General features: G+C 37.0%; 1 protein-coding gene across 1 annotated transcript in view; it reads right to left on the reverse strand.

Annotated features, from left to right (window-relative positions):
* The window catches only part of DNAH11 (dynein axonemal heavy chain 11), a 324,062-nt gene that overhangs the window by 49,737 nt on the left and 256,140 nt on the right, over window positions 1–18,185 (reverse strand). The window contains 2 exon segments of the mRNA XM_082845873.1: window positions 15,831–15,953; window positions 17,154–17,389. Coding sequence (XP_082701999.1) covers window positions 15,831–15,953; window positions 17,154–17,389 — 359 coding nt within the window.

Here is an 18,185-nt window from a genome sequence, read left to right on the forward strand (position 1 = left end):
GTGTTCATCGACAGATGAATGGATAAAGAAGAGGTGGTACATATATACAGTGGAAAACTACTCAGCCATAAAAAAGAACAAAATAATGCCATTTGCGGTAAAATGGATGTAACTAGAGATGATCATACTAAGTGAAGTAAGTCAAAAAGAGAAAGACAAATACCACATGATATCATTTATATGTGGAATCTAAAATATGGCACAAATGAACCTATCTACAAAACAGAAACAGACTCACAGACATAGAGAACAGACTTGTGGTTGTCAAGGGGATGGTGGGGAGGGAGAGGGATGGACTGGGAGTTTGGGGTTAGTAGATGCAAACTATTACATTTAGAATGGATAAACAACAAGGTCCTACTGCATAGCACAGGAAACTATATTCAATATCCTCTGATAAACCATAATGGAAAAGAATATGAAAAATAATATATATGTATAACTCAATCACTCTGCTCTACAGCAGAAATTAACACAACATTGTAAATCAACTATACTTCAATAAAATTTTAAAAAAATCTTTCACAGTTTTTGGTTAAGTTTCCAAACTTGAAAAAATCTTCCCAACAAGCTACTTTGGAAGCCTTTTTTTTATTAAGTTGAATGGTGAAGTCTTCAAGTTTTGGTTTGTTTTCACTTAGGACTTCCTAGTGTTTAATTTTGTTCCAGAAGGAAAAAAGCTTAATTCAGGTGGCAACCCTCTTCTAAGTCAGTATAACTGTATAATACATACTTCCCTTTAAAAAAAAAAAAAACGATCAAAAAAAGAGTATTCACATCACCGTTAAAGTGAAACACTGAGAACAGCAAGAGATAAATGAACTACAGGCCAATTGTTAAAAGTGAACCACGGAGTGGCTGCTAGTTAACACTTTTGCACGTATCTTCCAGTTGATATGCTCATTAAGATAATCATTACCTTATAATTTCTTCAGTTATTTGTTTTTATCATGAAACATATTGCAACCAAATATTCACTCACTCAGCAAGCAGTTACTGAACACCTACACAGTGCCAGCCTGTCAGAGAGTCTTCTAGACACTAGGGCTTATAATTGTTATCAAAACAAGCATGGTCTTTCCTCTAACATTATTACTTACTCTCTCATAATAGGTATATGACTACAATATTTTACATACCGATTCATTTATTTTTTCGATTCATTTATTCTTTTACTTATCCAGTTCTATAAATAAATATGTATTAAGTGCCTACAATGTCCGGTCATATAAAGATCAAAGATCTGCCCAATTAAAAGAAAGGCAAAGGATCTGAATAGATACTTCTCCAAAGAAGATCTACAAATGTCCAATAAGCACCTGAAAAGATGTTCAGCATCATTAGTCATCAGGGAAATGCGAATCAAAGCCACAGTAAGGTGCCAGTTCACACCCACTAGATGGTTATAAAAAAAAAAACAAACACTGACAAGTATTGATGAGGATATAGAAAAATTAGAACCCTCATACATGTCTGACGGAAATGTAAAATGGTGCAACCAATATGAAAACCAGTTTTCAGTTTCTCACCATCTTAAACATAGAGTTACCATGTAACCCAGTGATTCTACTCCTAGGTACATGCTCAAAAGAATGGGAAGCATATGTCCCTACATAATTTGTACACAAATGTTCACAGCTGCATTATTCACAATTACCAAAAGGTGGAAACAACCCACTGTCTGTAAACTCATGAATGGATAAACAAATTGTGTTATATCCAAACAAAGGAATATTACTCAGCCATAAAAAGGAAAGAAGTACTGACACGTGGTACAACACAGATGAACCTTGAAAACAAGTGAAAGAAGTCAATCACATCTAAGTCCACATATTGTATGATTCTATTTATTTGAAGTGTCCAGAAGGGGTAGATCAATAGAGATGGAAATCAGATTAGTGGTTGCCTAGGGATTTCAATTCTAAAATTGACTGTGGTAATGACTGCTCAATGCTGTGAATACACTAAAATCCACTGACTTGCCCACTTTAAATGATTAAGTTGTATGGTATGTGAATTACACCTCCATAATGGTGTTACCAAAAGTGAACAAAAATGAACAACAATCTAACAAAAGGTCAGTCACTTACATTTGAGCTTTTATCAATCTGTAAGGTAAGTAACCGTGCTAATTATAGTTTCTCAGAGGTTCAGTCTTCACTTTTGAGCCTAGTGAGGTGTGTTACAGGATGGTCTTAATCAATAAGGACACCTTTCTTAGTCAATCTGCTTCTTTTTGACTGAAGACATATTCAACCATATCTACATTGACAGCACCATCAAAATTTCTCCCATTAATGGAGCTTCCCTGTCCAAGGGTTTCCAAAATTGATCTTGCAAATAGCTTTGAGAAAATCTTTCTTTGCTAGTGTCATTCACTATATTACCATTGGCCTAGATTTCAAGACTTTCATGATTGGCTCTTAATGGAAATTTCAAGAGTGATGGTTTCATGTAATTACTGCCTGGGGTTCTCACACATAAGCCATTCCAAAGTTTATACTCATTTACATCTCCACAATAACAAAACTCATATTTTAAAATAAACCTCTGTGTACGTCGTCTTGTGATTTTCTGACTACTGCTCCATCTTGGTTTGAATTCATTCCTCCCTCGTGTAGTGACTCTGAGAAATGCCAGGTCTATCACGACCTTCTGTGATTTCACACTGAATTTGCTGATGAATTTTCACTGGGTTTTGATTCACATCTCCTAAACTTCATTTTTTAACCACTAACCTCTATCCCCAGATGAAAAAGGAATTTAAACATTTTTTCACTTGAAAAATGTACATTTAAATGAACACTGAATGAATCAAGTCCAGTATTTTCATTACTGTTGTCTAATGGGACAGCTCACTGTGGCAGGGTTAGGAACTGCGGTACGCAATTCAGATTTGAGGTGTGTGCAGTGGGTGGGGATGGAGAGGGTACTTGAGAATCAAAACAAGGCCCTAGCAAGAAGGCTAACATATTCTACTGTACAGCACAGGGAACTCTGCTCAATACTCCGTAAGAACCTAACTGGGAAAAGAATCTGAAAAAGCATAGATACATGTATCTGTATAACTGAGTCACTTTGCTGTACACCTGAAACTAACACAACATTGTAAATCAACTGTACTCCAATGTAAAATAAAAAGTTAAAAGAAAAAAACAAACCCAGATGACTAACACATTTGAAAGTCAGAGGTGTTCAGGCCTCATGGAGAAATCCCTGTAGAGGAGTTGGAGAATTCTTTCTGTAAATGGCCGGAGAGTAAGTATTTCAAGCTTTGTCAGCCACATACGTCTCTGCCATATATGCTTCTTTGTTGACAGATCTTTAAAACCATCCTCAGCTCCCGGGCCACATTAAGACAGGCTGCTTGCCCATCGCCACGCTAGAGGGTCCACCAGTTAGTGGTATCAGCATCCTCTCCTCTCAGTGCAACAGCAGCTAATGCCACTGGACTACCCAGTAACAGCAAGTTACAATTTTTCCAGTTAGCCACTACACCTAAGCGTGCTTCCCTCTCTAGGTTTCCGAGAAAAAAAAGTGAGGGACTGGCCAATACGGAGCATGAGGTTCTGACAATTTTACTTGTGGGTGCAGGTGACACTAGCTTTTAACTCATCAAATATGTATTAAACCAAACATCTCAGTTAGAGCCACACTCCATAAGGTGACTGACAGATGATTCTATGGTTCTAAACCTCCCTTGCATACCTACATATGCCCTGAGGCATTCACATACCCCAGTTGGAGAACCAGAAATCCATCTGCTACAGGGACAGAGCTGACTTTCTCTGTGAAGAGACAGTTAATCGGGGAACTTGCCGTGCTGATGGCAAAGAGAAGGATATCTGCCTATAAAACTGGTTTTCTATTTTGCTCTGAAACATTACTTTATAGGTTTACATTTCCCAGGGATAGTAAATTATCCTCAATTGGGGTGTTTATGATCTATGAAAGGCAAAAACTACATAATGACTCAGTGGGTTTTGTCATTGCTGCTAGGTTAATTTTTGGTTAATCTCTGATCTGGGAAAAATAAACTGACGGCTAGCGCTCTTTCTTGACTTGAAGGATCCAAAAAACAACGGAGTTAACCAGAGGGGTGGGAAAAGCAAACAATCACTGTGTTGTTTCTGTGAAAGACAGGAGTCCAGAGTTTGTAACTTCTAGAAAACACAGCAGGCAGCTCCGAGCGTTTGAAATTCAAAGCCAAGGAGAAGCAACAGCAGGTGGGAAGGGCAACCTGAAACTTGGACCTCTACTCTCTTCCAGCTATTCTGTAAAAGCTGTAGTTCTTAACCCACCCTCCAGCCCCACGCCCCCCAGGAACAGGACTCGGGCCCCTGACACTGCATCGCAGTGAGAAGCAAGCGGGGCAGGGGTCTCTGAATGTGGGCTGGAATTGCTCCCAGAGGGTTTTTACTCATCCCTCCAAGGGACTGGGCTCCTCCTGCCCCCTTTTCTCTCTGGCTGAGAAGTGCTGGTTTGGACATGACAGACTGATTATATGAACTCGCAACTGAAATAAAATGGGTTTTCCCAGTAAAAACACCATATTTTAATTGGATAGGACAGAGAGTGAGCTGTCCACATTCTGTCTCACCTAGCAGAGTTGTAATTTTAGAGCCAGAAGGGCCCCGAGAGATCATTCAATGGATTCTTTTTTATAGACCTTAAGGGTTTATGACTTGTGCAAGGTCATATAGCTTAGTGGCAGAGATGGGACCAGAACCTGGGTCTCTAGACTCCTAGTATAAAGTTCACTGCATCCCACTGCAGGGTAATTTGCTCTGTTTGATGACGACAGCTTGTAACCCTGGCCTCTGTGGACCTGTCTGACCACTGATCACAGGAGAGTACTGAGAGAATATGACTGACTCAGTAACAATCAATGACCACCAGAGAAAAAAAATATAAGGACACAGCTCAGAGGACATGCCCAGCTGATCTTTGGTTAGACATGCTGTCCTTGTTTATAAAAGAGACTAGCACTGATTATCGAGGTGCCCAGCCTGAACCCAAGGGCTATAATTTCTGATGGATATTTTCATAAAATGAATTACTTAATTTATAAAATTTTAAAAGTAAAAAACTTTACTTACAGAAGTTTTCTAACTTCTGGCTTTCAGGAAAAGAAAACATAATACTGAAGTATGCCAAAATGCTCAGTGAATTATTGTAATGTTGAATGAGTTATTGTATAATAAAGACAATCATCTATAAATTGACTATAAATTTAGTTTTCCATGTGTCAGGTTGGCATAAAAATCAGGTACTTGGGAATTTCAAAATTCTTTCAAAGGTTATTCACAATCCAGCCAAAAGTTATCATGGGGATGAAAAGATCTGTAATTTCTTCAAGTCATGGGAGGTCATTACTATTTTGGAGGATGGATATGCAATTACATTTAAAATACTTGAAAATAATTTCTTGGCTAATGTTCACAGCATTTCTGTGATAGACTTGGGGGAACATCTCTCCCAATTCTCAGATTTACCTGAAAACCAGAATCTCTGTGAGTTGACAGATGCAGCATCATCTCAAAGTAACCAAGATGAGAGTCTGAAGTCTGAGATTACAATCTGCATTTCTTATTTCTGAGAAATATGTCTAGAAACTAAGGAAATGTCTTTCACTTCTACTGGCACTGTTCTCAAGGTTTAGTGTAGCTACTGTTGAAAACGCCCTCAGTCTTGGATCATAAAAGCCTACATGAATTTCTCTAGTGATCAGATATTCTTACTACGGGAACAAAACTGCCATTATTTTTTATTGCCATGTAAAACCAGACATGGAAAAGCAGCAATATTCAATGTAGAATAAGGACTTGCTCCTGGGGCAGATCCAAGTCTTCACTAGGAATGGCTGCAGTAAAATGCTATTTTTAAAAAACATTTGCAAAACCTTTCTTACAACACAGTTTGGCGAGAAACTTTTGAAGATATTGTCTTATTATACTGAAGGTTGTCCCTCTAGGATGGATGATTCAGAGAGCTAACACGTTCTCTGAATAGGAGGAAGTCCATTCTCCAGGCCTCACTGGAGCTGCTTGGTCAAGGTGAAGAGATAGCAGGTGGGTTTTGAGATAAGTAAATAAAATAGTTCCAGGAGTTGGGGAAAAAAAAACACACTCAGGAGAAGCAAAGAACCTTCTCAATAGACATCTAAAAACCTTACCGCATGTCCCGCTGTTTCAAATGAAAAGCTTCTAGATTAGACTTGTGAGCTGCAATAGCCCTGGCTGGGCGCACAGCCGAAGGGTCAGGTGCCGTGCGGGCAGCTGGGAGGGGTTACTTAACAACCTCGGCAGGAAGGCCGGAGCGAGGTGGTCAAACCCGGCTCGGGAAGAAAGGATTCGGCTCAAAGCTGCACAGCTGGCCAGATGTTCAAGGAAAGGAAGGAAAGAAAGTCCTGAATTGAAATGAGTTGGCTCACTGCTTCATGCAGTTAATATAACCAATACGTCCTTCTTAAGATAAAAGCAAACTTCGATTAGAATTTTTTAAAAAAGATTAAAGTCACAAGAGTCCAGATACCACTGAACAGGGAAAAAAAAAAAAAGCAAAAAAAATCATAGCTTATTTCCCCTTTGATATACATATATAGCCTATATGTATAAAACATACACGTTATATATATTTATAAATGTACTTCAATATATCCTTATTTAAACATTATAATGTAGCATGAAAAATGAAATTCTGGTTCCATTTGTATTGTTCTTTTTTTAGAAAATTGCTTTTTTAAAGAAAAGAATCTAAAGGTTATGAATCTGTGGCCCTGTTTGATATTTTCTTTCAGATAAAGTCAAACAATGTTAGCAAGATGAATGAGAAGATGTACTACCTGTAGACCCTGAATATTACACCTAAAATTTTTTAGATTGAATTTAGGGACAGCAAGGTTGCTGGAGTTTTTTCTGCAATTAAACTTTGTTTTTTCAACTTGAGAAATTGGGAGAGACTAGAATGCCGAATTCTACCAGATGCGGGCTTGAACTGACTTGAAAATAAAAATATACTTACCCCTAGGGACGTAATGAGAGAACTACATCACTCCAGAGTTTATTGAAAAACCATAAGCTTCCAGCTCAAGAGAGCGTGTTCTATTCAGTGTGGGGTTTAATTTAACGTGGTTCTATCTTAAATTTCGCCCAGGAACTCATTCAAAGAGATCCATAATCAACTACAGAACAAACGCATGGCAGCAACTCCAAGAGCAGCGACATAATCATAGTTAAACTGGAAACTTGCTAACTAAAACAATTCTTATTAATTTTAGCACAACCTTCAGGAAACTTAGTCATTATAAAATAAATACTATCTGTAAAATGCTGTCTCTCATTTGATTATTTCTATAAAAATGAAATTTCTATCATATAGCTAATACTTCTATTAGTTTTAAGTTTCTTTCTAGGAAATGCTACTTAAAAGACTATTACTAAAAGAATAACTGTATGAAGTTAAATATAGAATGAAGTATAAATTGTCTTTAAGAAACATTTATATGCTCAGGAACAAGCTGAAATACATCTTGCAGTAAGGTTACTCCAGCTAAAATTAAAGTTCAAAAAGTACTTCAGTAATATTTGGGGAGATTCGAAAGATTAAAGAGAGAGAATTTTATGAAGATGCTTTACAGATCAGCAGCTTCTCTAATATGTAAGCAAGTAAACTTGCTTTGGAAAAAATACGTGTTGATAAAACTTCCCAGATAGGTTTTCTGTCGATTGATACCATATGATATATTTTACTTAAGATTAGGATTATCTGGAGTTTGGTGGATTTAATTATTTGTAATTACCCAGCTGTTGTCAGCCTGTGGTCATTTTATGACTGGGTATCTACTGTGTGGGTCAGGTTCAACTGTATATCTTCTCAAACACAGATTTAATGTGCTATTGATGAAACCATTACTACAGCCAAATTAAAGTCTGGGCTGATGTATTGGTCCACAGGGAGCTGTCAGACATGAAAGGAGTAATTAGTATTCATTACTTCATACTCCACAACATTCCAATTATTAATGAACTTCAACTTTTGGACTATGCTGTATATATCACAAGCATCTTCTCAGACATTCCTTATTAGGAAGAATAGACTAATACTGTTTTGTTTTTAAAGGCCCCCAGAGCAAAGAGAACTAAAATAAACAAAAACACTATAAATAGCCAAAAACCTTCTGAGGGATGTGGCTTTCTCTCAGGAGTATGAAAGTGTTATTCCACATGCCCTTGGAGAAGATGATACAGTACAGACATTCTGGGTAAATGCACCAGTTTTGCAATCCCTGCCGGTTGTTTCCTCTTTCTTTTGCTTGTTTTCAATGCTATTTTATCTTTACAATACAAAGGGTAACATATTTGTAACTCCACAGGGGATCTCCAAGAGTAACATAGAAATGTAAAGGTAGAAGGGGATGGAAACAAAACCAAGTAAAATGTTCATTGTTCGAGATCAGAACAGAAAAGACCTATTAGAAAGCTGACAAACATGCAGATTAGTTTGGGATGGGATCAAGATAAAGTCAATAGTTTTCTGTTCCTGTTTACTGATGGGCATCTCTATTATCAAACAAAACCATATCAACATGTTTCTATTAATTTTGTTTTCCATTGTTTTCTCCCAGTTTTTATTTACTGTATTAAAAGAAAGGTAATTCCTATTTCGACCAATCTTTTTTTTTTCTATATCCCCTTATAGGTTCCAAATGTATACATATTTTTAAAAAGTTCCTCTCTCGCTTTTAAAACTTACATGAAGGAACAAAAAAGCATTTGCTTTGCTTAAACATACTTCTTGTGAGGTAAAAACAATACAGTCATTAAAATACCAAATTTTATTCCAAAATACTTTTAAAACTTTTATGAATAAAACTATTCTTAAAATTTGGAGTGTCCTCATTTTCTTCCACTCAAAAAACGGGGTGGGGAAAAAAACCCAGGTGGTAGGAATAGTTCCTCATAGGAAGAGGTAGCTAATAGTATTAAATATACAAATCTTTCGTGTTATTAAAAAAAACAGCAGAAGAATGAAAGTTCCTAACTCAGTTCTCTGGAAGACTTCACAACCCTTAAATACCATGGTGAGCATGTAAATGTGTACAGCTTTGGAAAGCAATGTGGCATTTTCTTTTAAATCTTACTGTGAGCACTCTCTAGAACCCAACTATTCTACTCCAGAATATAAACTCTGAAGAATCCCTTGCTGTGTGCACCTTTAGATAGGTATATGAGTATTCAGTATGCTAATATTCATAGCAGCGTGTCTTGAAATAGCAAAAAATCGGAAAATCACCTAAATGTCCTTCAATAAAAATATTCAATAAAGTGAGAAAGAGCCACACCACTGAATATAACAGTGAAAAAATGAGATTAGAGTTAAATGAAAAGAATTAGAGCTAAAAGCAAGAATATAGCTAAGTCTCAGAAGCATAATATTGAGTAAAAAAATTCAAGTCCCTTTTAACTATATAAGCTACGATGGATTTTTATAAAGTCCCAAATCAGACAAAAATAAACAGTATATTGTTTTGGAAAATGCATATATATGATAAAACTATTTTAAATAAAGTAATGAAGTGATGATGAAATTTAAAATACTGACTATCTTTGGAGATGAGGCAGAATTAGAAACGAGAGGAGCACAAAGGTGGATTAAAGAATACTGGTCAACTTTCAGTTCATAATTTGAATGGCAGATACCTGTCTAAATTATTATTATGATTTATAACTTCTATATATTATATATATATCAGTATTAAATAATAAAATTTAAATAACCAAAACCCTCTACTGCTTTTAGGTGGCAACTTAAAACATCAAAAGATATGACGGATTCCTCCCCTCCCCACCCCTCCTTTTTGCTGATACGCTTTGTGACTCAACTCATGGTTCGTCCACACTTCCCATGTCTGAAAGACAAGGTCTTACTTCACTAGGTCTGTTTGAACATCTGGTCCATGCTCCCAATCACCCACACACTATACCCATCACTCGTTAAAGATTCAAGGGAAATAATTACATATTGAATATCTGTATGTGCCATGCTTTTCGTATTTTTTTCCTCACTAGATGACAAAACATAAACAGAAAAACAGGTTAACCAAACTTACCCCCAATCACCAAACCAGAGTGCAGCAGACTAAGATTTGATCCAAGTTCCATCTTACTACTTGAACCCCAATGCTAGTTTCTAACAACAACACACAGTGCATAAACCCCACCTCATAGTCCTAAAAGTCTCTCTTGAAAATGCACATGTAGCAACCAAGACAATGGGTTGAGCACTGTATTTACTTTCGTTCCCTTTCTTTCCCTTCCCATTGTATTTACTTTTCTTCCCTATGAAAATGATGGAAAGACGCATGCTTAAAGAAACAATGTTTCTTTAAGGGTGGAAGGGATAGATTAGGAGGTTGGGATTAACATATATACACTACTGTATATAAAATAGATAAATAATAAGGTCCTACTGTATAGCACAGGGAACCCTACTCAGTACTCTGTAACAGCCTATATAGGAAGAGAATCTGAAAAAGAATACATATATATATATATATATATATATATAACTGATTCACTTTGCTGTATACCTGAAGCTAACACAATGTTGTAAATCAACTATACTCCAATATAAAATAAAAATTAAATAAAAAAAGAAAGAATGAATTAAAAATCATGTTAAAAGATAAGAAAGAGTACAATGAGTGGAAATTTAAAAATTGAGGCATTAAAGAAAGTGATGAGAAACTTAATGGAAAATATTAGCAAAAGTTAACAACAGGCATTCACGGAAGGCTAATTAACATATCCTTATTAACAATAAAATATAAAACAAAGCAGCAATGAAATAAGGATTCTATTATTTGATGTTTCTATTGGCTCTTGCTCATGGTGCCTTATTTCCTCGTGTGTTCTGTGATTTTTGCCTGTGAAGTCATGTACCGTTGAATTAGATCTTTCACAATCCTCTAAAGTCTAGACTGACAGACATTATTCCAAAGAGGGTCTTTGTTTGCTTCTGCCAAGTGCACTAGGGTGTGACCAACCCAAGGCCACTTTAAAATAAGTTAATGGTTTGAGGTATTTTAGGGCACGCAAGTAATAAAAATTTGTCTTGGGGCTTCCCTGGTGGCGCAGTGGTTGAGAGTTCACCTGCCGATGCAGGGGACATGGGTTTGTGCCCCAGTCCGGGAAGATCCCACATGCCGCGGAGCGGCTGGGCCCGTGAGCCATGGCCACTGAGCCTGCACGTCCGGAGCCTGTGCTCCGCAACGGGAGAGGTCACAACGGTGAGAGGCCTGCGTACCGGAAAAAATAAATAAATAAATAAATAAATAAATAAATAAATAAAAATTTGTCTTAAACATTCATAAGAAAGATGGATGTGGTAAGGAATTCTCTGGGGATATTTTTCCATCTCTTCCCAGCACCAAAGTACAGAAAGGAAAGTTTCCTTTCTGTAGTGCTGGTTTTTGCCCTTAAATAGAAGGTATGGCCCCTTGACGCTCTAGCATTAAGCAAGAATCTCTTAGCAGACTCCACACCCTGAATAGGCCCTAGACTTGGTCCAAGCTCTGTACATCCATCAAAACAGAAACCCAATATTATCAGGTTTTAGCAGGTACCCTCAGGAAAAAAACAGCTTTGGTGTTCCTTATCTTTCTATTTCCTGCTTTTTGGTCGCACTGTTTTTTTTGGTCAACTGAGTAATACATTTCAAAAAGTGTTTTTAATAATGTAACTAACATATTTAGTTGTTTTCCAGTATATCTAATCTGCCACAGTGCCAGAAATAAAAGTCTATGTTTTTATTGTTTTGTTTTTATTTTAGTTAACCATATTTTTAAAGGCATATAGTATGATTCTTTTCCATAGAGAACTTGTAATCTAATAAGGATATATAAGAGAATTTAAGCATATTTTAAGAATGACATATAAAGGCAAAATGACAGTCACACAGTATAGCATGTACTATGCATGGGAAGCATTAAATGCAGAAAAGTTAAATTCCCATTTGATTGACTGAATAGCAGTTAAATTCCTAATGAAGTGAATTTGGGATTTGCATTGATAGAAAAGGTAAATAAAACAGCACATTACAGAAAGGGGGATTATCTGTGTGAAGTAATGAAAAATGAGGTTGGTAAAGGGAAACTCAGTAGTATCAAACAGGTAAAGCATTTTGCAGGTTTCACAGAAAAGCTTTAATTCAATTCAAAGTAATTGACAATAGAGAATTCTTAATGGGAGTGATGAAACAAGCAATATTAAAAAAAAATTATTTTAACCACTCTCTGGGTTGGAGAGAAGTAAGTAGAGAAAGGATGTAAAGCGATCACTACAGTCAGCATGAAGAAATGAATGGCCTAAACTACACTGTAAGGTACAGCTATGAAAACAAAACATAAATGAGAAAATAACCAGAGTTTAGGGGAAAAACAGAATGGAAGAGTAGGAAGAGTCAGACTGGCAAAGGAGAAATCATAGGAATTCTACTGAAAGATGGTAGTGCCTATGTATTTGGAAAATCTGGTTAAGAAACTAGGTTTCCATGCATTAAATTTCATATAGCCTTGAGCATCCAAGAAGACAGTGACTAAGCTCTTTCAGGCCCCATTTTCCCATTCTGTGAAGTGAATGTTCCCTGTTCTGACTATATAGCATCTCGATAGATAATCACATCTTCTATGGTGCTTAACCAACTCTCTATGGAGATGTTCCCCAATCTACATGCTCAGCCAGGATTTTAAGCTCCATACTCACGTATTCCATGGCTTCTTAGACTTTTTCGAGAATCAGTGTTTAAAGTAGCACCTCAATCTTTGAATGTCTAATAAGTGAAATAGTTACCTCTTTCCCTGCACTTACTCCTATTCCTATATCACATCTCTCCATAAACCATACCATCATTTAACCTGGCAGAAGACTGGAAATCACCTTGAACCTTCCTTTTCCCTACTAACAAAATCCCATTATTGACCATGAACTGATGATATTAACTCCTTGAGAATTCTTTGGTTTGCCCTCTCCTCTCCACCTCTACTGTCGCTGGCTTAGTTTAGGCTCGTATCATGTCTCAACTGGAATATTGCAATTGTTTGCTAATTGGACGGACCCTGGCTCTAGGTCCACGTGCCTTCAATCAATACTCCACACGGCCAACAGCGTCCTTTCAAAAACGTAAATCTGATCTCATTATTCCTAACATGCTTAAGAGTCTTCACTAGCTTCCCCACTGACTTATGCTCATGATTTTCAAGTGAAAATATGGAAACTCCAGATGTGTTACTCCAGGAAGGCAAGGTCCTTTGGTCAAAAACCACCGCTGTTGTCAACTAGTGTTACTGATAGGAACGGACCCCTTTAATGTCTTTGGGGAAAAAGCATTATCACCCAAGGCCAACCTATGGTCATCTGTGGGTACACAAGGATGTCAACATTCTGGGTACTGATAATCCAATCTCATCTCTCTGAGTCCATACACCTCCCTTTCCCACCCCCAAAATGGGGCTTTCTACATATTTGAATCCTAACTGCAGGTCCCCAAAGCTGTTGGGCTGTTTTGTGTGTTTTGCTATTTGGTATTAGCTCTCTTGTTCCAGAATTCTCTTCTCCCAGTTTTCTGTCTGACAAATGCCCACTCACCTTTCAACTCACATTAAATGTAAATGTAATCAAATGCAATTTTTTCCACAAAGCCTTCCGGGGTCTGCACTATGGAGATGATGATTCCCTATCATGCATACTTCTATCACCACACCAATGGCAAGCATTATTTTTACTGTTTGTACGTCTGACTTTCCCCTAAGGAAATGCAGCTTCCTTAATGGCAGGGTCTGTACCTTATCATGCTTTGAATCTCCAGCCCCCAGTACAGTGCCTGGCATCCAGCAGTGCTCAGAGAAGGTTTATTCAGTGACTAATAGAATATGCAATGACTCAGATTCTCTGAATAAAGAAACTCTAAAAACATCTAAAAAAACTGGAGATAAACATCTAAATTTACCTTCATAAAAGTGGTTGTTTCCACACATAAGAGTTTAGGAGCTAAAATTGTTATGGTAACAACTGCATGCAATAAACACCATTTATTATATTCTTACATATCATTTAAAATTCTCTTGACCTTTTAAAAAAAGCTACAGTGATATGAGCAATTCTATAAAGCCTAATAGAGAGTGCTTATTCAGGAAATATTATTAATTTGGAATAAATTGTCCTGCTTTGATATTTTGTGATAAAGAATTTGATGCTTTATGTAAAATAATTTGTTTCTGAAATAAAAAAAAAACCCTCTGGGATTCTTACTTACACTTAACTATAACCACACTGAGAAAAAAGTCAGGACTGAAGTTTATCAGGCTCTGGAAATTTCAGATTATCCAAAAAAAAAAAAAATATATATATATATATACACATAAATACAGAGAGAGAGAGACCAATTTTCTTACACCTAAATTGTGTTATTGAAGGTCCAAGTTAAAGCTAAGAGAATATTATTTCACTGACAAAACTTCTAGGTCTTCATAATAGAGTCAGAACCTTAATAACAAGGATTTCACTTTAGTGACATTCAAGATTCTACACTGTATCTTTAACACATCAGACACAGCTACAATTATATTTATGTTAGAGCTGCAGTTTGTCAAGTGCGTTATTAGATTGTTCTAAATGCATGTCTGGGTAAATTTTGGTTTATTAAACAATTATAAGTTGTCACTCACTATAAATGGATTTAGTTGGTGAGTTGTATAATAAATACTAATCAGTTAGAGACTTTTTACAAAATAGAAGTTAGTCACCCTTAAATAGGCCTATTTCCACTTAAAACTGACAGGAATAATCTAGTGATGAAAAGGGAGACAAGACACCTTTGAGGCAGAGAGTGGGTATCAAAGAAGAAGGGTGTTGGGGAAGTTCTGAATTACACCTTTGTGAAGAAAAAAAAAAAAGAGAAGGAAATCCACTGAAAGAAGCCTAGTCAATGTTGATTTCTTGAGTGAAGAGGCACAGAGAGCTGTGGGAATGCCACAATCTCCCCCAAGCTCCACACAGGCTCAGAGACATAAGTGCTGCATCTGAACTTTTACACATTTATAGAAAGTGTGTGATGCCCCCTTGGAAACGGCTTCGCTGCCCCTGGGAGAATGTCCTGGACAGCCAGTGTCCGGGGGGATGGCAGCATTTGGAACAGCACGTAGAGTTCACCAAGGGTGTGCCCAGTCCGCCACTGCCGGTATGCAGATGATCTTATGGGTCCACTAATGAACTCTTTTCTTTCTAATGGTTATATATATTTTGAATGTATAGGGAAAGACAGAACCAGCACAGTAAACCCATGATTTCATAGATGCTATGACTTGGGGTAAGGCTGAGTTAAAAAAAAAAAAAAAAATAGAGTGGATTTAAAATAGTTTTTTAAAAATATTAAGTAAATAAGGATACAAGCAACATGCAGTTAAGGCAAACATACTAAAGGTGTTTTGCAAAGTACTGAAGGTAGAAAAACATTCAACTAATAAAGGAGCTAATGAAGGAACAACTAATAAAGGAGGAACTTACTCTCAGATTTGTCACAATGCATTTTTGGAATCTATAAATCAGGAATTGGGTAACATGAATCTAAATCCACCAAACAAATAGTCTGAACATCTGGATCACGTCAAGGTTGCTTTGGTCTTAGAATGCAGGAGGCTTGGAATGGAAACTCAGAAACATCACCAAGAATATTCCCATAGATTACACGTGATTATGAGGCCAAGAAATAGAAGCTGATGGTCAAACTCATATGTAGCACAAAATGTATGTTAAAAATTCAATAATACTTACTTTCCTCTTTTAATTGTGTTCCTGCCAAGCAATGGATCAAGGACTGGATCTATCGTTTCCTCAAGGTTTTCAAGTAAGATGACATCTCCAAAGGCCAAAGCAGTTTCAATGTCATTCAAAAACCTTAAAGTTCAGTCAGAATCAAGAAAAAATGTAAATGAGCACAGGGAAAGTGTCCAAAATTATTTATACTCAACTGTATTTCATTTAATGTAAATACTTTAGATGGAACAAACTAACTTAGAGAAAACTAAATGTTTTGTAAAGTAGTGTTTTCTTCAACTAGAATACATGGAAATTAAAGATTAGATTTTGAGGTAAATTTCAGTTATATTTTTCCAAGTGAAATTCAGTAGTGTGAACTAATGAGTCCATGTAAAAATTACTTTTGATAGTAATCATGGTTGAAATAAATGTAACCTACCCAAACATTATAAATTTAAATTTATTCAATAGGTCCTCTTTTGATAAAAAAAAATTAAAATTATATTAAATGCCTTGTGGCTTTATCAAATTTTCATTTTTTAAACATTTAGATTCAGTCATGTAAAGTGGTGAACTATCTTTTTATTTCATTCCCACTCTCCAAAAATAGTCTCTCCCATTCAAAAATAATTTCCTCCAAGTATTCAGATAAGCAAAGAGACCATTTATCTGCACGACTGCAGACATTCCTTATTCCATTTTACCTGTCAAAAGATGATGGAGAGGTGAAGTGAAGTATCAGTATGACTAAAATTATTTATTCCGCATTAACTGAAGACCAACTACATACCAGAGAGCTTTCTACTTATCAGAAAACACTATCATGCGGACCGAGAGACAGAAAATCTCAGAGTAGATTCAGTTCTCAAAAGTGACATGTACAGCTTGACTGAAAAATTATCTACAGGCACTCTGTTGGGAATTGAGCCATGTTAAATACCCACTGTAGGCGAAGTACATATTCAGGAATATAACTGGAACCATCGTTAAACCTATAGGTGCAGCTGACAATTCTTGGGTTACCATATGCCAAAGTCCTAAACAAGGATTATAATACACTGTATTACCATTCTTGGCCTTAGGAAATTTTTCCTCTCACATTCAGTGTTTGTTCTAACCTTCCAACTAATTTCTTCTTCAGGTAAGTGGATGCCACCCAACGTAAATGCCCTTTCAACAGAGATACTTTATGGGAAACGGGAGGAGGCAGATAAACAAGTCGTACCAAACTATCACATTTCAAAGTGGCAGCGAGGTCTAAGAAATGCCAGGACTTGGTAAAAGTCAGACCCATTTCCGGCAGCTCAACAGAAAGTCAACCCTTCAGGTTTCACATACCCTTTCCGGCCCACATGTGTGATTTTCAGGTCAGTTCCGTACTTGTTCTTGATCCACTTAATTCCCTGCTGCTGGGGATCTATCAGCAGGGGCCAGCGCTCGCAGTGTGTTAGGATAGCAGCGTTCTCCGTGGACATTCTGTCACTGGGCAGTCCTTCATTATTCCAGGTGGCAACTGTGGCATCATCCGTCAACAAGGCAATCATGCCCAGGCCTTCAGTTATTGGGATGGAGACCTTTAAAATCAGAGTTGAAGGCAATAAACTGTCAGTGTGGCAGAGCACAACAGACAAGAAAACAACAGACCAGAGCCCAAAGAACACATAGAAATTCTCCTGACTCTCAAAAGCCAAATAAAACTCTCATCATGAAATACAATTCGACCCGATAAGCCCCCTGTTCACCTCTTGGAATTCTGTCAACTGCAGCATCCAACATCTGATTTGTTCCTGCATCTATCTGGCTTCAAGCAAAAGGGACTTTGCCCTCTATACACACCTAATGCAGTCCCAACAAGGTGAGAGTGAATTTAGACTCCAGCAAGGATGGCAGGACAACAGAAATGTATAATATTTGCCCAGTGGAGTAATCATCCCACATAAGCAATGCTACATTGCACTCTCTTGCTTCCAGCATTTCATCTTTCTTCTACAGATCAACACTACAGAGAGATGACTTCTCTCTCTGGGGTGGGTTCATGGAATCTATTCAGTCCGCTGGAACTCCGGCAGCTTGTGGTGGTACCCAGCAACTTCGACTACAGCCTCTCCTCTGAGAGGGAACTGTCTACAGTGTGACTGTGAAGAGAAGCATTACAAAGTGGGGAGTTGTTGGGGGAGGGATAAATTAGGAGTACGGGATTGACAGATGCAAGCTATGTTACATAAAATAAATAAGGAACAAGGATTTACTGTATAACCCAGAAAACAATATTCAATACCTTGTAATAACCTATAATGGAAAATCACCTGAAAAAATATAAATACATAACTGAATCACTTCGCTGTATACCTGAAACTAACAAATATTGTA

Source organism: Leucopleurus acutus (genome assembly GCF_964270905.1).
Source record: "Leucopleurus acutus genome assembly, chromosome: 9".
Taxonomy (NCBI): domain Eukaryota; kingdom Metazoa; phylum Chordata; class Mammalia; order Artiodactyla; family Delphinidae; genus Leucopleurus; species Leucopleurus acutus.